The sequence below is a fragment of the Bombina bombina genome, chromosome 4, assembly GCF_027579735.1.
Source record: "Bombina bombina isolate aBomBom1 chromosome 4, aBomBom1.pri, whole genome shotgun sequence".
NCBI lineage: Eukaryota > Metazoa > Chordata > Amphibia > Anura > Bombinatoridae > Bombina > Bombina bombina.
The window spans coordinates 48,217,245-48,230,901 of record NC_069502.1 but is presented as its reverse complement, the minus strand read 5'-3'; the positions used below and the strand labels follow the sequence as shown (position 1 = coordinate 48,230,901).

Sequence of the window (13,657 nt, the reverse complement as noted above, 5' to 3'; positions counted from 1 at the left end):
TTTTTATATAGGAGAATCAACAAGGTCTGCTAAGGACCGAATTATTGAACATAAGAGCAATATACGTACTGGTAATCTAAAAGCCCCTCTTGCTGCTCATTTTTTTAAAAGCTGGCCATTCGATTAGTCAATTGAAGTTTCAGATTATAGATTTTATTGACATACCACGTAGAGGTGGGAATAGGGAGCTATTGCTTTAACAAAGGGAGTCTTATTGGATATATGAATTAGAATGTTTAGAACCGAAATGGTTAAATAAAGAATGGGATTTAACAGTGTTCTTGTGAATGATGGATACTTTTCATCGCTAGTTTAAAATGTTTCAACATGTAATTTCTTTTTTTTGCCGTTTAACATGTAAAGAGTAGTAAGTAGAGAATAGTGAAATTTGTATTATAGTTATAAGTTAAATAATGGATATGTATAATGCAGTGCTTTCCAAACTGTGTGTCGTGACACATTAGTGTGTCGGTGGCAGTGTGTAGGTGTGTCCCTGCTTCAGCACAATTTTTTTTTTGTTTCCGACTTTCCGCCTGCCTGCTATGCATATCACATGGTTGACACGTGATTAATACCTAGTGGGTCACAGATCATCTTAACCTACCAGCCAGCGGGAACTGAAACTATTGGCTTCTGACTGCACGTGTAGTCTCTTCAATCGGCTCGTGACTGCACGTGTAGTCAGTGAGTGGGACAGCAGTGTGTTTGCAGCGTGGGCAGTAGTCAGTCGGACTTGCAGAGCTCTGAGGGCAGCAGCTTAAATGCTGAGCTGAAGTCAAAGTGTTTTTTGCATCTAGCTCCCAGTAGTGCATTGCTGCTTCTGCTCTTGATATATAGATAGGAATGATATATGGATAGGAAGTGGAAGCTTAAAAATGCTTGATGATGAAATGCGAGTGTCTTTATCTAATATTCCACCAAATATTCAGAAACTGTGTTCATCCCATCAACCTCATACATCCCATTAAAAAAGTAGCTATTGGTGATGTTAAACTTTTTTTTAATTCTTGCACATACATATTGTTACTTGTAAATACATTTCGTTATTATATCATTTATGGATGTGTCCGTATCTCTTAAAACAAGTTAGTTTAACCTCCTGTTTGCTAGTACAACTGAATTACTGTGTCGTGAAATGATGTAGGTCTAAAAAGTGTCACCAACATCAAAAGTTTGGAAAGCTCTGGTATAATGTATTAGATTTTATTATGGAAAGAGTTAAATGTTCTTGAGCGCCATCTAGTGGCATACTAGTATATAAATCACTTTTGTGTGTTTGTTTAGCATGGCATGACGTAGGGATAAGGTCCCGAAACGTTGCCCTGTTTTGTCTTTACTAAATAAAATTTGGAATTTGCGGTCGCCTTCCTGCTATTTGTTATATTATATGTTTGGGCCTAAGGCGGTGGCCCTTAGGTGACTTGCAGTACCTGCCTGGAGTGCTGAAATGTTTTCGCTTGTATCTGGATCATCTCTCCCAGGGAACCTGCTTTCGCAGACCATCTTGGGTGATTGTGACAACAGATGCCAGCCTTCTACGGTGGGGAGCAGTCTGGGGCTCTCTAAAGGCTCAGGGAACATAGACTCGGTCGGAGTCTTCTCTACCCATAAACATTCTGGAATTGAGAGCGATCTACAATGCTCTTCTGGCCTGGCCCCAGTTAGCCTCGGTACAGTTTATCAGGTTCCAGTCGGACAACATAACGTCAGTGGCCTACATCAATAATCAGGGAGGAACAAGGAGTTCCTTGGCGATGACAGAGGTATCCAAAATAATTCAGTGGGCGGAGGCCCATTCTTGCTGTCTGTCGGTGATCCACATTCCAGGGGTGGACAACTGGGAGGCGGATTTTCAGAACAGCCAGACTTTTTTCATCCGGGGGAGTGGGAACTCCATCCGGAAGTGTTCTCCAGCCTGATTCTCAAGTGGGGTCAACCGGAATTAGATCTCATGGCATCGCGGCAGAATGCCAAGCTCCCGAGATACGGGTCGAGATCCAGGGACCCCCAGGGCGGAACTGATAGATGCTCTGGCAGCCCCTTGGACCTTCAGTCTAGCATACCTGTTCCCTCTGTTTGCTCTTCTTCCTCGAGTAATTGCACGAATCAAACAGGAAAGGGCCTCGGTGATCCTCATAGCACCGGCCTGGCCTTGCAGGACTTGGTATGCAGATCTGGTGGAGATGACGTCTCTATCACCTTGGAGACTTCCGTTGAGGAAGGACCTTCTGATTCAGGGGCCCTTCCTTCACCCAAATCTAGTTTCTCTGAAGCTGACTGCATGGGGATTGAACGCTTAATTTTATCCAAGCGGGGATTTTCTGACTCTGTTATAGAGACTTTAAAGTTTTACCTGCAGGCAACCAAGGACTTTCGTCAGTCTTCTTCTTTGTGGTTTTCTCAGGAAAACGCAAGGGACAGAAAGCTGCTACTTTCTTTTTGGCTGAAGAGTATCCTACGTTTTGCATATGAGACTGCTGGACAGCAGCCTCCCGAGAGAGTTACGGCTCATTCCACGAGGGCTGTTGCTTCCTCATGGGTGTTCAGAAATGAAGCTTCTGTGGAACAGCTTTGCAAGGCTGCAACTTGGTCCTCTCGTCACACTTTTTCAAAGTTCTACAAATTTGACACTTTTGCCTCGGCTGAGGCCGCTTTTGGGAGAAAGGTTCTTCAAGCAGTGGTGCCTTCCGTTTAGGTTCCCTGTCTTGTCCCTCCCGTATCATCTGTGTACTCTAGCTTGGGTATTGAGTAATTTTTTAATTCAGATGATCCATGGGCTCATCGTGTCTTAAAGAAAATTTATGCTTACCTGATAAATTTATTTCTTTTTTGACACAATGAGTCCACGGCCCGACCTGTTCTTTTAGACAGGTTGTGGGTTATTGTAAACTTCAGACACCCCTGCACCTTGTCTCTTCCTAACTTCGGTCGAATGACTGGAGTGGGAGGGAAGGGAGGAGCTATTTAACAGCTCTGCTGTGGTGCTCTTTGCCTCCTCCTGCTGACCAGGAGGTGAATATCCCATTAGTAATTAAGATGGTCCGTGGACTTATCGTGTCAAAAGAAATACATTTATCAGGTAAGCATACATTTTCTTTTTTTTATTGTTATAGATGTGTTAATGTGTTGTTTCTAAGCACCACTTGTTCATTTGTTAACATTTAGATTTGTAATAATGCTGCCTTGTAATCTAGTGGGTTCTTGCAGTTATTCTTGGCCTGATTTTAGTTTTTCTACTTCCTGACCATAGGAAGGGGTAGATCCCAAGAAGCTGGACGCCCTGTCCACTGGTTTTGGATTTCCTGTTGGTGCTTCCACATTGGCTGATGAAGTTGGCATTGATGTGGCAGCTCATGTGGCCGAGGATCTAGGAAAAGCTTTTGGCGAGCGTTTTGGAGGTGGAAACATTGAGCTGCTAAAAGCCATGGTGGCCAAAGGTTATTTGGGTGAGGAAATCGGGATTATGTAAAATTACAGATTGTTTTCGTCAACCTGTCTGGGCTATTCTCTACCTATTCCTGCTTAATTAGTAGCTACAACATTGTAAATAGACCTTTTTGTAAATTGTTTGCTTGTATTGAAGAAAGTGTCGTCTGGTTTTTCTTTAGTAAATTTTAAACCCAGTTAGGAAGTCTCTGCTTAAAAAGTGATTGTTCGTTAATGGTCACCAGGTCGTAAATCCGGAAAGGGTTTCTATGTGTATCAGGCGGGCACAAAGAACAGGGCTGTGAACTCTGGGACAGAGGAGATATTGGAGAAGTTCAAGCTGCAGGCCAAGGCTGAAGTGTAAGTTGCTTCACTGTATCATTTCACAGCTTTTTACTGAACCTCTCTTTGTGAGCTAAACCGGTTGTGGCATTTGTATTGCACTTAAAGGGACATGACACCCAAATGGTTTTATCTCATGATTCAGATAGAGCATGCAACTTTTCAATGTACTTCTATTATCAAATTTGCTTCTCTCTTGATATATCTTGTTGAAGGAAAAGCAATGCACGACTGGGAGCTAGCTGAGCACATTGGGCGAGTCAGTGACGAGGCATATGTACAGCTAGCTCCCAGTAGTGCATTGCTGCTTATGAGCCTACCTAGGTATACTTTTTAACAAAGGAAACCAAGAGTACAAAGTAAATTAAAAAGATGTTTAAAAATGCATGCTCCATTGGGATGATGAATGTTTTACTTTCCCTTTAATACAAATGATAGGAAGGCTGTGACAGAACCTAATATGTTTGGTCATGAGACATTTGTCACTTAAATGGGGCGATGCCGCTCTCTCCTCTAGGAGATGCAGAACAATTTTCAATTCATTTTGATTCTTTTAATTAAAAGAACAGAAGTAAAAAAAAAAAAAAAAAGTTTAACCATAATTGTGCAGTATTTCTACAATTAACTAGGCATGTAAAAATGTTTTATTGGCCACTTGTTCTAGAAATGAATGACGAATATGGCCAAGGGCGGTAACATTTGCCTGTTTTTAGTGCTGATTTTTCTTTTGTGTAAAAGTGCGAAATACAAATCTATTTACACAGATACTTGTGTGTCCCACATTTTAAATTAATCCGGCACCAAACTTAGATGAATGCTACTGTCTGCAGCCATAATCCGCATTTATTTCTGTAACTAATGCAGAATAAAGTTTATTAGCTGAATAAGCTTTCTACATTTTTGTTTTAAATCTAAATGTCCTCCGTTTACAAAAGAAACCCGCTTAAATAGGGCTGTTCTCTATTCACAACCCACTGGATTATGCTGGTAAGATAAAAGTATCACGCTCTCGTACTGGATTTCATTAACAGCTGCACCAGCCAGGAGGGGTTCCTGTTTATAAACAGAGGACATTTCAAATAAAATATAGAAATAATAATTTTTATAAGAGGATTATTGTGTTAATTAACCTCTGTCACTGATCCCATATTCTTTGTAATGTAGGTCTTCAGATGAGGACATCCAACTGCGCCTGGTGACCAGGTTTGTGAACGAGGCTGTAATGTGCCTGCAGGAGGGCATACTCAGTAACCCAGTAGAAGGCGACATCGGGGCAGTCTTTGGTCTTGGTTTCCCACCATGCCTTGGAGGTACACTTGTGTGATGTCTAACATTGTGTGTATTTATTTACTGTACAATCCATATGCTCTTAATGAGATGGCAACAAAAATTCTATATATAACATTTAGTTAAGAGTGATTTAATGATCTATTTTCTGTAAATTATGCTTTAATCTTCAGATTTCAGTGTTCAACTTTGTAACACCTCACCTGCCTTTTCTAGGTCCATTTAGATATGCCGACTCGTATGGAGCCAAGCGCATAGTGGAGAGAATGAGGAAGTATGAAAATGTGTATGGAAGCCAGTTCACACCCTGCCAGCTGCTGATTGACCATGCCAATGACCCCAGCAAGAAGTTTCACCACTAGATGATCTGCCCTATGTTATCAAGACCGCACTAATAATAATTAGGGCCGACACATGCATGGTCCATGGAGATGAACAAATGTATGGAGGTTACCGTGCAGTAATGCAGAATGTACTATCATTAACATTACAACTGATCCATACGTGCCTTAGTTCTAACTGGTCTTGTGTACCAGGTACAAGCCCTGTTGAAGCTTTTGTATGACATTTATTTTGCACTTAATGCCGTCCGAGAGACGTTCTAACTTCAGCGTCTGTACTGGCTGGGGCCCAACCTGTGGAAACCAGTCTAATCCATGCTCCAGCAGTGCATTCATTCCTTAGCAATGTGGATAATGTCAATAAAACATTCTTGTTTTCATATTGTCTGCATTTATTTTTTTTCCCATGAAACCTTGGGTTGTCTAGGGAGCTTCTATTAATGCACTTGGTGCAGATCACTTGCAAAATATCTCAATGTACAAAAAGCAAGTGCATGAAGCTTATTTTCTTGTAAACTGCGTATGGGTGCAGTATACAAGACATGGTATGTTTATACAGACTAGACGAGTTCTTGACACCATCAGTAGGTTCATCCTAGTAGTACGTCCATGGAAAGAAGACAGATACTCTGCTGTGTCTCATGTCCTTTGTCTGTCAAGTACCTTTATTTTATGTGTGATATAGTAGAAGTAGTATATTGTTGGGACAAATGTTATGGGCATTTATTTGTGTGGAACTGCAGTTTTGCTTGCTGCATCCTATAATTAAGGAGCTGGGAAGTGGAGAAAGTGAGAGAAGCTTTTTTATTTTTAACATAGTATGCAGTATTGTCACATTCTTTACCATGTGGTGGTCTTATCAACAAAGGCGTGGTTCTCGGTAGCCAACAATGAGAGATTATCATCACGTGTCTTCAGTGGGGCACATTACACAGCTCGCAAAATCATGGCGGATGCTGGACCGTAAACGTCGCAATAGCTCAATGATATTTAAGGCATATAGACTGCTAATGCCCAGAGCAAACAAAAACTTGTGGGTAGGGGGATTGAGTATGTCTTACTTTAGTGGGGGAGGGGGGTTGTGGGACAAAGTTTGCAGAGGGCAGAATTCAATCTCTCAGCTGTCCACAGCATTGGAGCCTCAACAAAACAATTAGTCATCTCCTAAAATACTGTTTGGGAAGGTCAATAAAAGGTGGGGGGTTTTTTTTTCCCCTGGTAACCTATGCCGTCTGATCCTTGGAACAGGTGGTAAAATACCACACCTTCCGTTCAACATAGGACACTACTTCCCTGGTCCCTGCAGTGTTTGTTACCTAGAGCTCTGCTAAAATGCTGCTATCTATAGCATTAGTCTGCTGGGGAACTGGTGATTAGCTTTATGACCAGAGAAGAACTAAAATTGTCATTGATTCATCTGCACATTACAGTTCCCACTCAGTTTCTGCGTTCCTATATCATCGGCAGGGGCGCTGCGGGTTACCTGTTGCTACCTTACTCCACTGAGGGAGACCATGATTTGTTGGGGGATGGGCAAGATAAGAAGTGAAACCTCAACTAGGGAATGTTCTGGGATGCTCAAAGGAGGGTTTTTGGGTTGTTTTTTTTTGGGGGGGGGGGGGGGCGGGGGTGTTATAGCTTTTTCTGAGTTGTTTCCTGTATCTGATTAGCACAAAATACATTATCGGTTTTGCACAGTATGTTTTGTTCATGTCCCTGCAGAATGTTGTTGCAGCTTAAAGGGACACAACCCCATTTTTTTTATTTTATGATAGAGAGATAGAGCATGCATTTTTTTTTAAGCAACTTTATAATTTACTCCTTTATATCTTTTTCCTCGCTCTCTTGCTATCTTTATTTGAAAAACAAAGCATCTAAGCTAAGGAGCTAGCCTATTTTTGGTTCAGACCATTGACAGCACTTGTTTTTTGGTGGGTGAATTTATCCACCACTCAGCAAGAACAACCCAGGTTGTTCACCAATAATGGGCCGTCATCTAAACTTATTCTTGCTTATCAAATAAAGATACCAAGAGAATGAATAAAATTTGATAATAGGAGTAAATTGGAAATTTGCTTAAAATTGCATGCTCTATCTGAATCACGAAAGAAAAAAAAATTGGGTTTAGTGTCCCTTTAACAGAAAAACTGAACTGACCCCACAGTATAATTTTACACTTAGGCTACTTATTTTTTGCTTTACTGATCTCATGTATTTTATATTTTTTTCTGAGAGTGTGCGTTCCAGAGCCGTCCTAACTTTATTACTCCAAGCTAGTTGTCTAATGAATTGGTGGCCACTGGCCCCTAATTAGAAACACTAGCATCTCTGATCTCAAATTAGAGGTGACTTGTCTCTCTTACTGTTGCATGTTAATTGTAAAAATGGCTGTTTACTAATTCGTTAGACGCCTGGTTTAGTGTTCGTAAGTAAGGCTCAGGAACTGTGTGTGTCTTAGCAAAAATTACATCTAAAACTATAACTCCTAACTAGTAACAAAGAGGGGGTTGATGAAAAATGTGTAATCAGGGTATTAAACAATTGTTTTAAATCTAGAAGCCAGGCTTTCTAAATGTTTGTATAATTACTACAGGTGCACACACAGACATTGTATTTATATTAGTGTTGTATGTGGTATGAATGCTAGGGTAATGAAAATGATTGTGACCATGAGAGGCTCGATAGTGTCATTGAAGTACTAGTGCAATCAAGTCATCAGCAGACTTACAATGTGCGGCATTAGCAGTGTAAGTGACAAACACTGTAAGGACCACAACGCTCTTTTGTCAAGGAGGTGATGTTTCTACCTCTAAACCAATAGCCATGTGAGCATACAGAACACTGTCAGATGACAAGCACAGCTATTGATTTAGAGGTGGAAACGTTATCTTGTTAAGAAAAAGCGCTGTGCTGTAGGCGGTCGTAGCCGCTGACTGTAGCAAGGGAAGGGTGAGTTTAGCACTATTTTTGTACAAACTCATTACAAAGTCCAGTTTATTTTTAGTTATGGTAAATACTAGCATTTTTGTAATCCCTTTGAGGGGTTTCCTTTTTCTGAAATACATTTATGTAGTTAAATTGGTAGTTTATCCCTGGTAAATAAAGGATGGCATGTTTTTTACTTCTGTTGTGAGACTGTCATGCATGAGCAGGTGTGAGGCATGTGCTAGCCATGGCGTTAGAAAACCTACACATACTGAGTATCTATTTAATCAGGTGTTATGGGACATTCTTATTTGACCCCATTTTAGTTTTGTTTGTTTTTTTTACTAATTACCGCTTCCTATCCTAATTCCTGTAGAGAATCTGGAAGAAGAAAAAACATTTCTTTCATGTAATTAGCAAGAGTCCATGAGCTAGTGACGTATGGGATATACATTCCTACCAGGAGGGGCAAAGTTTCCCAAACCTCAAAATGCCTACAAATACACCCCTCACCACACCCACAAATCAGTTTTACAAACTTTGCCTCCTATGGAGGTGGTGAAGTAAGTTTGTGCTAGATTCTACGTTGATATGCGCTCCGCAGCAGGTTGGAGCCCGGTTTTCCTCTCAGCGTGCAGTGAATGTCAGAGGGATGTGAAGAGAGTATTGCCTGTTTGAATTCAATGATCTCTTTCTATGGGGTCTATTTCATAGGTTCTCTGTTATCGGTCGTAGAGATTCATCTCTTACCTCCATTTTCAGATTGACGATATACTCTTATATATACCATTACCTCTGCTGATTTTCGTTTCAGTACTGGTTTGGCTTTCTACAAACATGTAGATGAGTGTTCTGGGGTAAGTAAGTCTTATTTTCTGTGACACTCTAAAGCTATGGTTGGGCACTTTTTTATTAAGTTCTAAATATATGTATTCAAACATTTATTTGCCTTGACTCAGGATGTTCAACATTCCTTTTTTTCAGACAGTCAGTTTCATATTTGGGATAATGCATTTGAATCAATCATTTTTTCTTACCTTAAAATTTGACTTTTTCCCTGTGGGCTGTTAGGCTCGCGGGGGCTGAAAATGCTTCATTTTATTGCGTCATTCTTGGCACAGACTTTTTTGGCGCAAAAAATCTTTACCGTTTCCGGCGTCATACGTGTTGCCGGAAGTTGCGTCATTTTTTTACGTTCTTTTGAGCCAAAAATGTCGGCGTTCCGGATGTGGCGTCATTTTTGGCGCCAAAAGCATTTAGGCGCCAAATAATGTGGGCGTCTTATTTGGCGCTAAAAAAAATATGGGCGTCGCTTTTGTCTCCACATTATTTAAGTCTCATTTTTCATTGCTTCTGGTTGCTAGAAGCTTGTTCTTTGGCATTTTTTCCCATTCCTGAAACTGCCATTTAAGGAATTTGATCAATTTTGCTTAATATGTTGTTTTTTCTCTTACATATTGCAAGATGTCTCACGTTGCATCTGAGTCAGAAGAAACTTCAGGAAAATCGCTGCCTGGTGCTGGAACTACCAAAGCTAAGTGTATCTGCTGTAAACTTTTGGTAGTTGTTCCTCCAGCTGTTGTTTGTATTAAATGTCATGACAAACTTGTTAATGCAGAAAATATTTCCTTTAGTAAAGTACCATTACCTGTTGCAGTTCCCTCAACATCTAATGTTCAGAGTGTTCCTGATAACATAAGAGATTTTTTTTCTGAATCCATTAAGAAGGCTATGTCTGTTATTCCTCCTTCTAGTAAACATAAAAAAATCTTTTAAAACTTCTCTTTATCCAGATGAATTTTTAAATGAACATCATCATTCTGATTCTAATGATTCTTCTGGTTCAGAGGACTCTGTCTCAGAGGTTGATGCTGATAAATCTTCATATTTATTTAAAATGGGATTTATTCGTTCTTTACTTAAAGAAGTCCTAATTGCATTAGAAATTGAGGATTCTGGTCCTCTTGATACTAAATCTAAACGTTTAGACAAGGTCTTTAAATCTCCTGTAGTTATTCCAGAAGTTTTTCCTGTTCCAGGTGCTATTTCTGAAGTAATTTCCAGAGAATGGAATAATTTGGGTAATTCATTTTCTCCTTCTAAACGTTTTAAGCAATTATATCCTGTGCCGTCCGACAGATTAGAGTTTTGGGACAAAATCCCTAAAGTTGACGGGGCTATTTCTACCCTTGCTAAACGTACTACTATTCCTACGGCAGATGGTACTTCCTTTAAGGATCCTCTAGATAGGAAAATTGAATCCTTTCTAAGAAAAGCTTATTTGTCTTCAGGTAATCTTCTTAGACCTGCTATATCTTTGGCGGATGTTGCTGCAGCTTCAACTTTTTGGTTGGAAACTTTAGCGCAACAAGTAACAGATCATGATTCTCATAACATTATTATTATGCTTCAACATGCTAATAATTTTATCTGTGATGACATTTTTGATATTATCAGAGTTGATGTCAGGTTTATGTCTCTAGCTATTTTAGCTAGAAGAGCTTTATGGCTTAAAACTTGGAATGCTGATATGTCTTCTAAATCGACTCTACTTTCCCTTTCTTTCCAGGGTAATAAATTATTTGGTTCTCAGTTGGATTCTATTATCTCAACTGTTACTGGTGGGAAAGGAACTTTTTTACCGCAGGATAAAAAATCGAAGGGTAAAAACAGGGCTAATAATCGTGTTCGTTCCTTTTGTTTCAACAAAGAACAAAAGCCTGATCCTTCATCCTCAGGAGCAGTTTCAGTTTGGAAACCATCTCCAGTCTGGAATAAATCCAAGCCTTCTAGAAAAGCAAAGCCAGCTTCTAAGTCCACATGAAGGTGTGGCCCTCATTCCAGCTCAGCTGGTAGGGGGCAGATTACGTTTTTTCAAAGAAATTTGGATCGATTCTGTTCACAATCTTTGGATTCAGAACATTGTTTCAGAAGGGTACAGAATTGGTTTCAAGATAAGACCTCCTGCAAAGAGATTTTTTCTTTCCCGTGTCCCAGTAAACCCAGCGAAAGCTCAAGCATTTCTGAAATGTGTTTCAGATCTAGAGTTGGCTGGAGTAATTATGCCAGTTCCAGTTCTGGAACAGGGGCTAAGGTTTTATTCGAATCTCTTCATTGTACCAAAGAAGGAGAATTCCTTCAGACCAGTTCTGGTTCTAAAAAGATTGAATCGTTATGTAAGGATACTAACATTCAAAATGGTAACTGTAAGGACTATCCTGCCTTTTGTTCAGCAAGGGCATTATATGTCTACAATAGATTTACAGGATGCATATCTGCATATTCCGATTCATCCAGCTCACTATCAGTTTCTGAGATTCTCTTTCCTGGACAAGCATTACCAGTTTGTGGCTCTGCCGTTTGGCCTAGCAACAGCTCCAAGAATTTTTACAAAGGTTCTCGGTGCCCTTCTGTCGGTAATCAGAGAACAGGGTATTGTGGTATTTCCTTATTTGGACGATATCTTGGTACTTGCTCAGTCTTTACATTTAGCAGAATCTCATACGAATCGACTTGTGTTGTTTCTTCAAGATCATGGTTGGAGGATCAATTCACTAAAAAGTTCATTGATTCCTCAGACAAGGGTAACCTTTTTGGGTTTCCAGATAGATTCAGTGTCCATGACTCTGTCTTTGACAGACAAGAGACGTATAAAATTGATTTCAGCTTGTCGAAACCTTCAGTCACAATCATTCCCTTCGGTAGCCTTATGCATGGAAATTCTAGGTCTTATGACTGCTGCATCGGACGCGATCCCCTTTGCTCGTTTTCACATGCGACCTCTTCAGCTCTGTATGCTGAATCAATGGTGCAGGGATTACACAAAGATATCTCAATTAATATCTTTAAAACCGATTGTACGACACTCTCTGACGTGGTGGACAGATCACCATCGTTTAATTCAGGGGGCTTCTTTTGTTCTTCCGACCTGGACTGTAATTTCAACAGATGCAAGTCTCACAGGTTGGGGAGCTGTGTGGGGATCTCTGACGGCACAAGGGGTTTGGGAATCTCAGGAGGTGAGATTACCGATCAATATTTTGGAACTCCGTGCAATTTTCAGAGCTCTTCAGTCTTGGCCTCTTCTGAAGAGAGAATCGTTCATTTGTTTTCAGACAGACAATGTCACAACTGTGGCATACATCAATCATCAAGGAGGGACTCACAGTCCTCTGGCTATGAAAGAAGTATCTCGAATTCTGGTTTGGGCGGAATCCAGCTCCTGTCTAATTTCTGCGGTTCATATCCCAGGTATAGACAATTGGGAAGCGGATTATCTCAGTCGCCAAACGTTGCATCCGGGCGAATGGTCTCTTCACCCAGAGGTATTTCTTCAGATTGTTCAAATGTAGGAACTTCCAGAAATAGATCTGATGGCTTCTCATCTAAACAAGAAACTTCCCAGGTATCTGTCCAGATCCTCAGGCAGAGGCAGCGGATGCATTATCACTTCCTTGGAAGTATCATCCTGCCTATATCTTTCCGCCTCTAGTTCTTCTTCCAAGAGTAATCTCCAAGATTCTGAAGGAATGCTCGTTTGTTCTGCTGGTAGCTCCGGCATGGCCTCACAGGTTTTGGTATGCGGATCTTGTCCGGATGGCCTCTTGCCAACCGTGGACTCTTCCGTTAAGACCAGACCTTCTGTCGCAAGGTCCTTTTTTCCATCAGGATCTCAAATCCTTAAATTTAAAGGTATGGAGATTGAACGCTTGATTCTTGGTCAAAGAGGTTTCTCTGCCTCGGTGATTAATACTATGTTACAGGCTCGTAAATCTGTATCTAGAGAGATATATTATAGAGTCTGGAAGACTTATATTTCTTGGTGTCTTTCTCATCATTTTTCTTGGCATTCTTTTAGAATTCCGAGAATTTTACAGTTTCTTCAGGATGGTTTAGATAAAGGTTTGTCCGCAAGTTCCTTGAAAGGACAAATCTCTGCTCTTTCTGTTCTTTTTCACAGAAAGATTGCTAATCTTCCTGATATTCATTGTTTTGTACAAGCTTTGGTTCGTATAAAACCTGTCATTAAGTCAATTTCTCCTCCTTGGAGTTTGAATTTGGTTCTGGGGGCTCTTCAAGCTCCTCCTTTTGAACCTATGCATTCATTGGACATTAATTACTTTCTTGGAAAGTTTTGTTCCTTTTGGCCATCTCTTCTGCCAGAAGAGTCTCAGAATTATCTGCTCTTTCTTGTGAGTCTCCTTTTCTGATTTTTCATCAGGATAAGGCGGTGTTGCGAACTTCTTTTGAATTTTTACCTAAGGTTGTGAATTCCAACAACATTAGTAGAGAAATTGTGGTTATGAAATATTATGTTGAAGCTACTAAGTCTTTCC

At 40.3% G+C, this 13,657-nt stretch overlaps 1 protein-coding gene across 1 annotated transcript in view; it reads left to right on the top strand.

Annotated features, from left to right (window-relative positions):
- Positions 1–5,776, top strand: part of HADHA (hydroxyacyl-CoA dehydrogenase trifunctional multienzyme complex subunit alpha) — a 45,015-nt gene extending 39,239 nt beyond the window's left edge. Inside the window, exons 17-20 of the mRNA XM_053709480.1 lie at positions 3,251–3,446; positions 3,672–3,786; positions 4,933–5,078; positions 5,272–5,776. Of these exons, the coding sequence (XP_053565455.1) occupies positions 3,251–3,446; positions 3,672–3,786; positions 4,933–5,078; positions 5,272–5,417 (603 nt within the window). The 3' untranslated portion in view covers positions 5,418–5,776. The remainder of the gene's footprint in view (positions 1–3,250; positions 3,447–3,671; positions 3,787–4,932; positions 5,079–5,271) is intronic.
- The last annotated feature ends 7,881 nt before the right edge of the window (positions 5,777–13,657 follow it).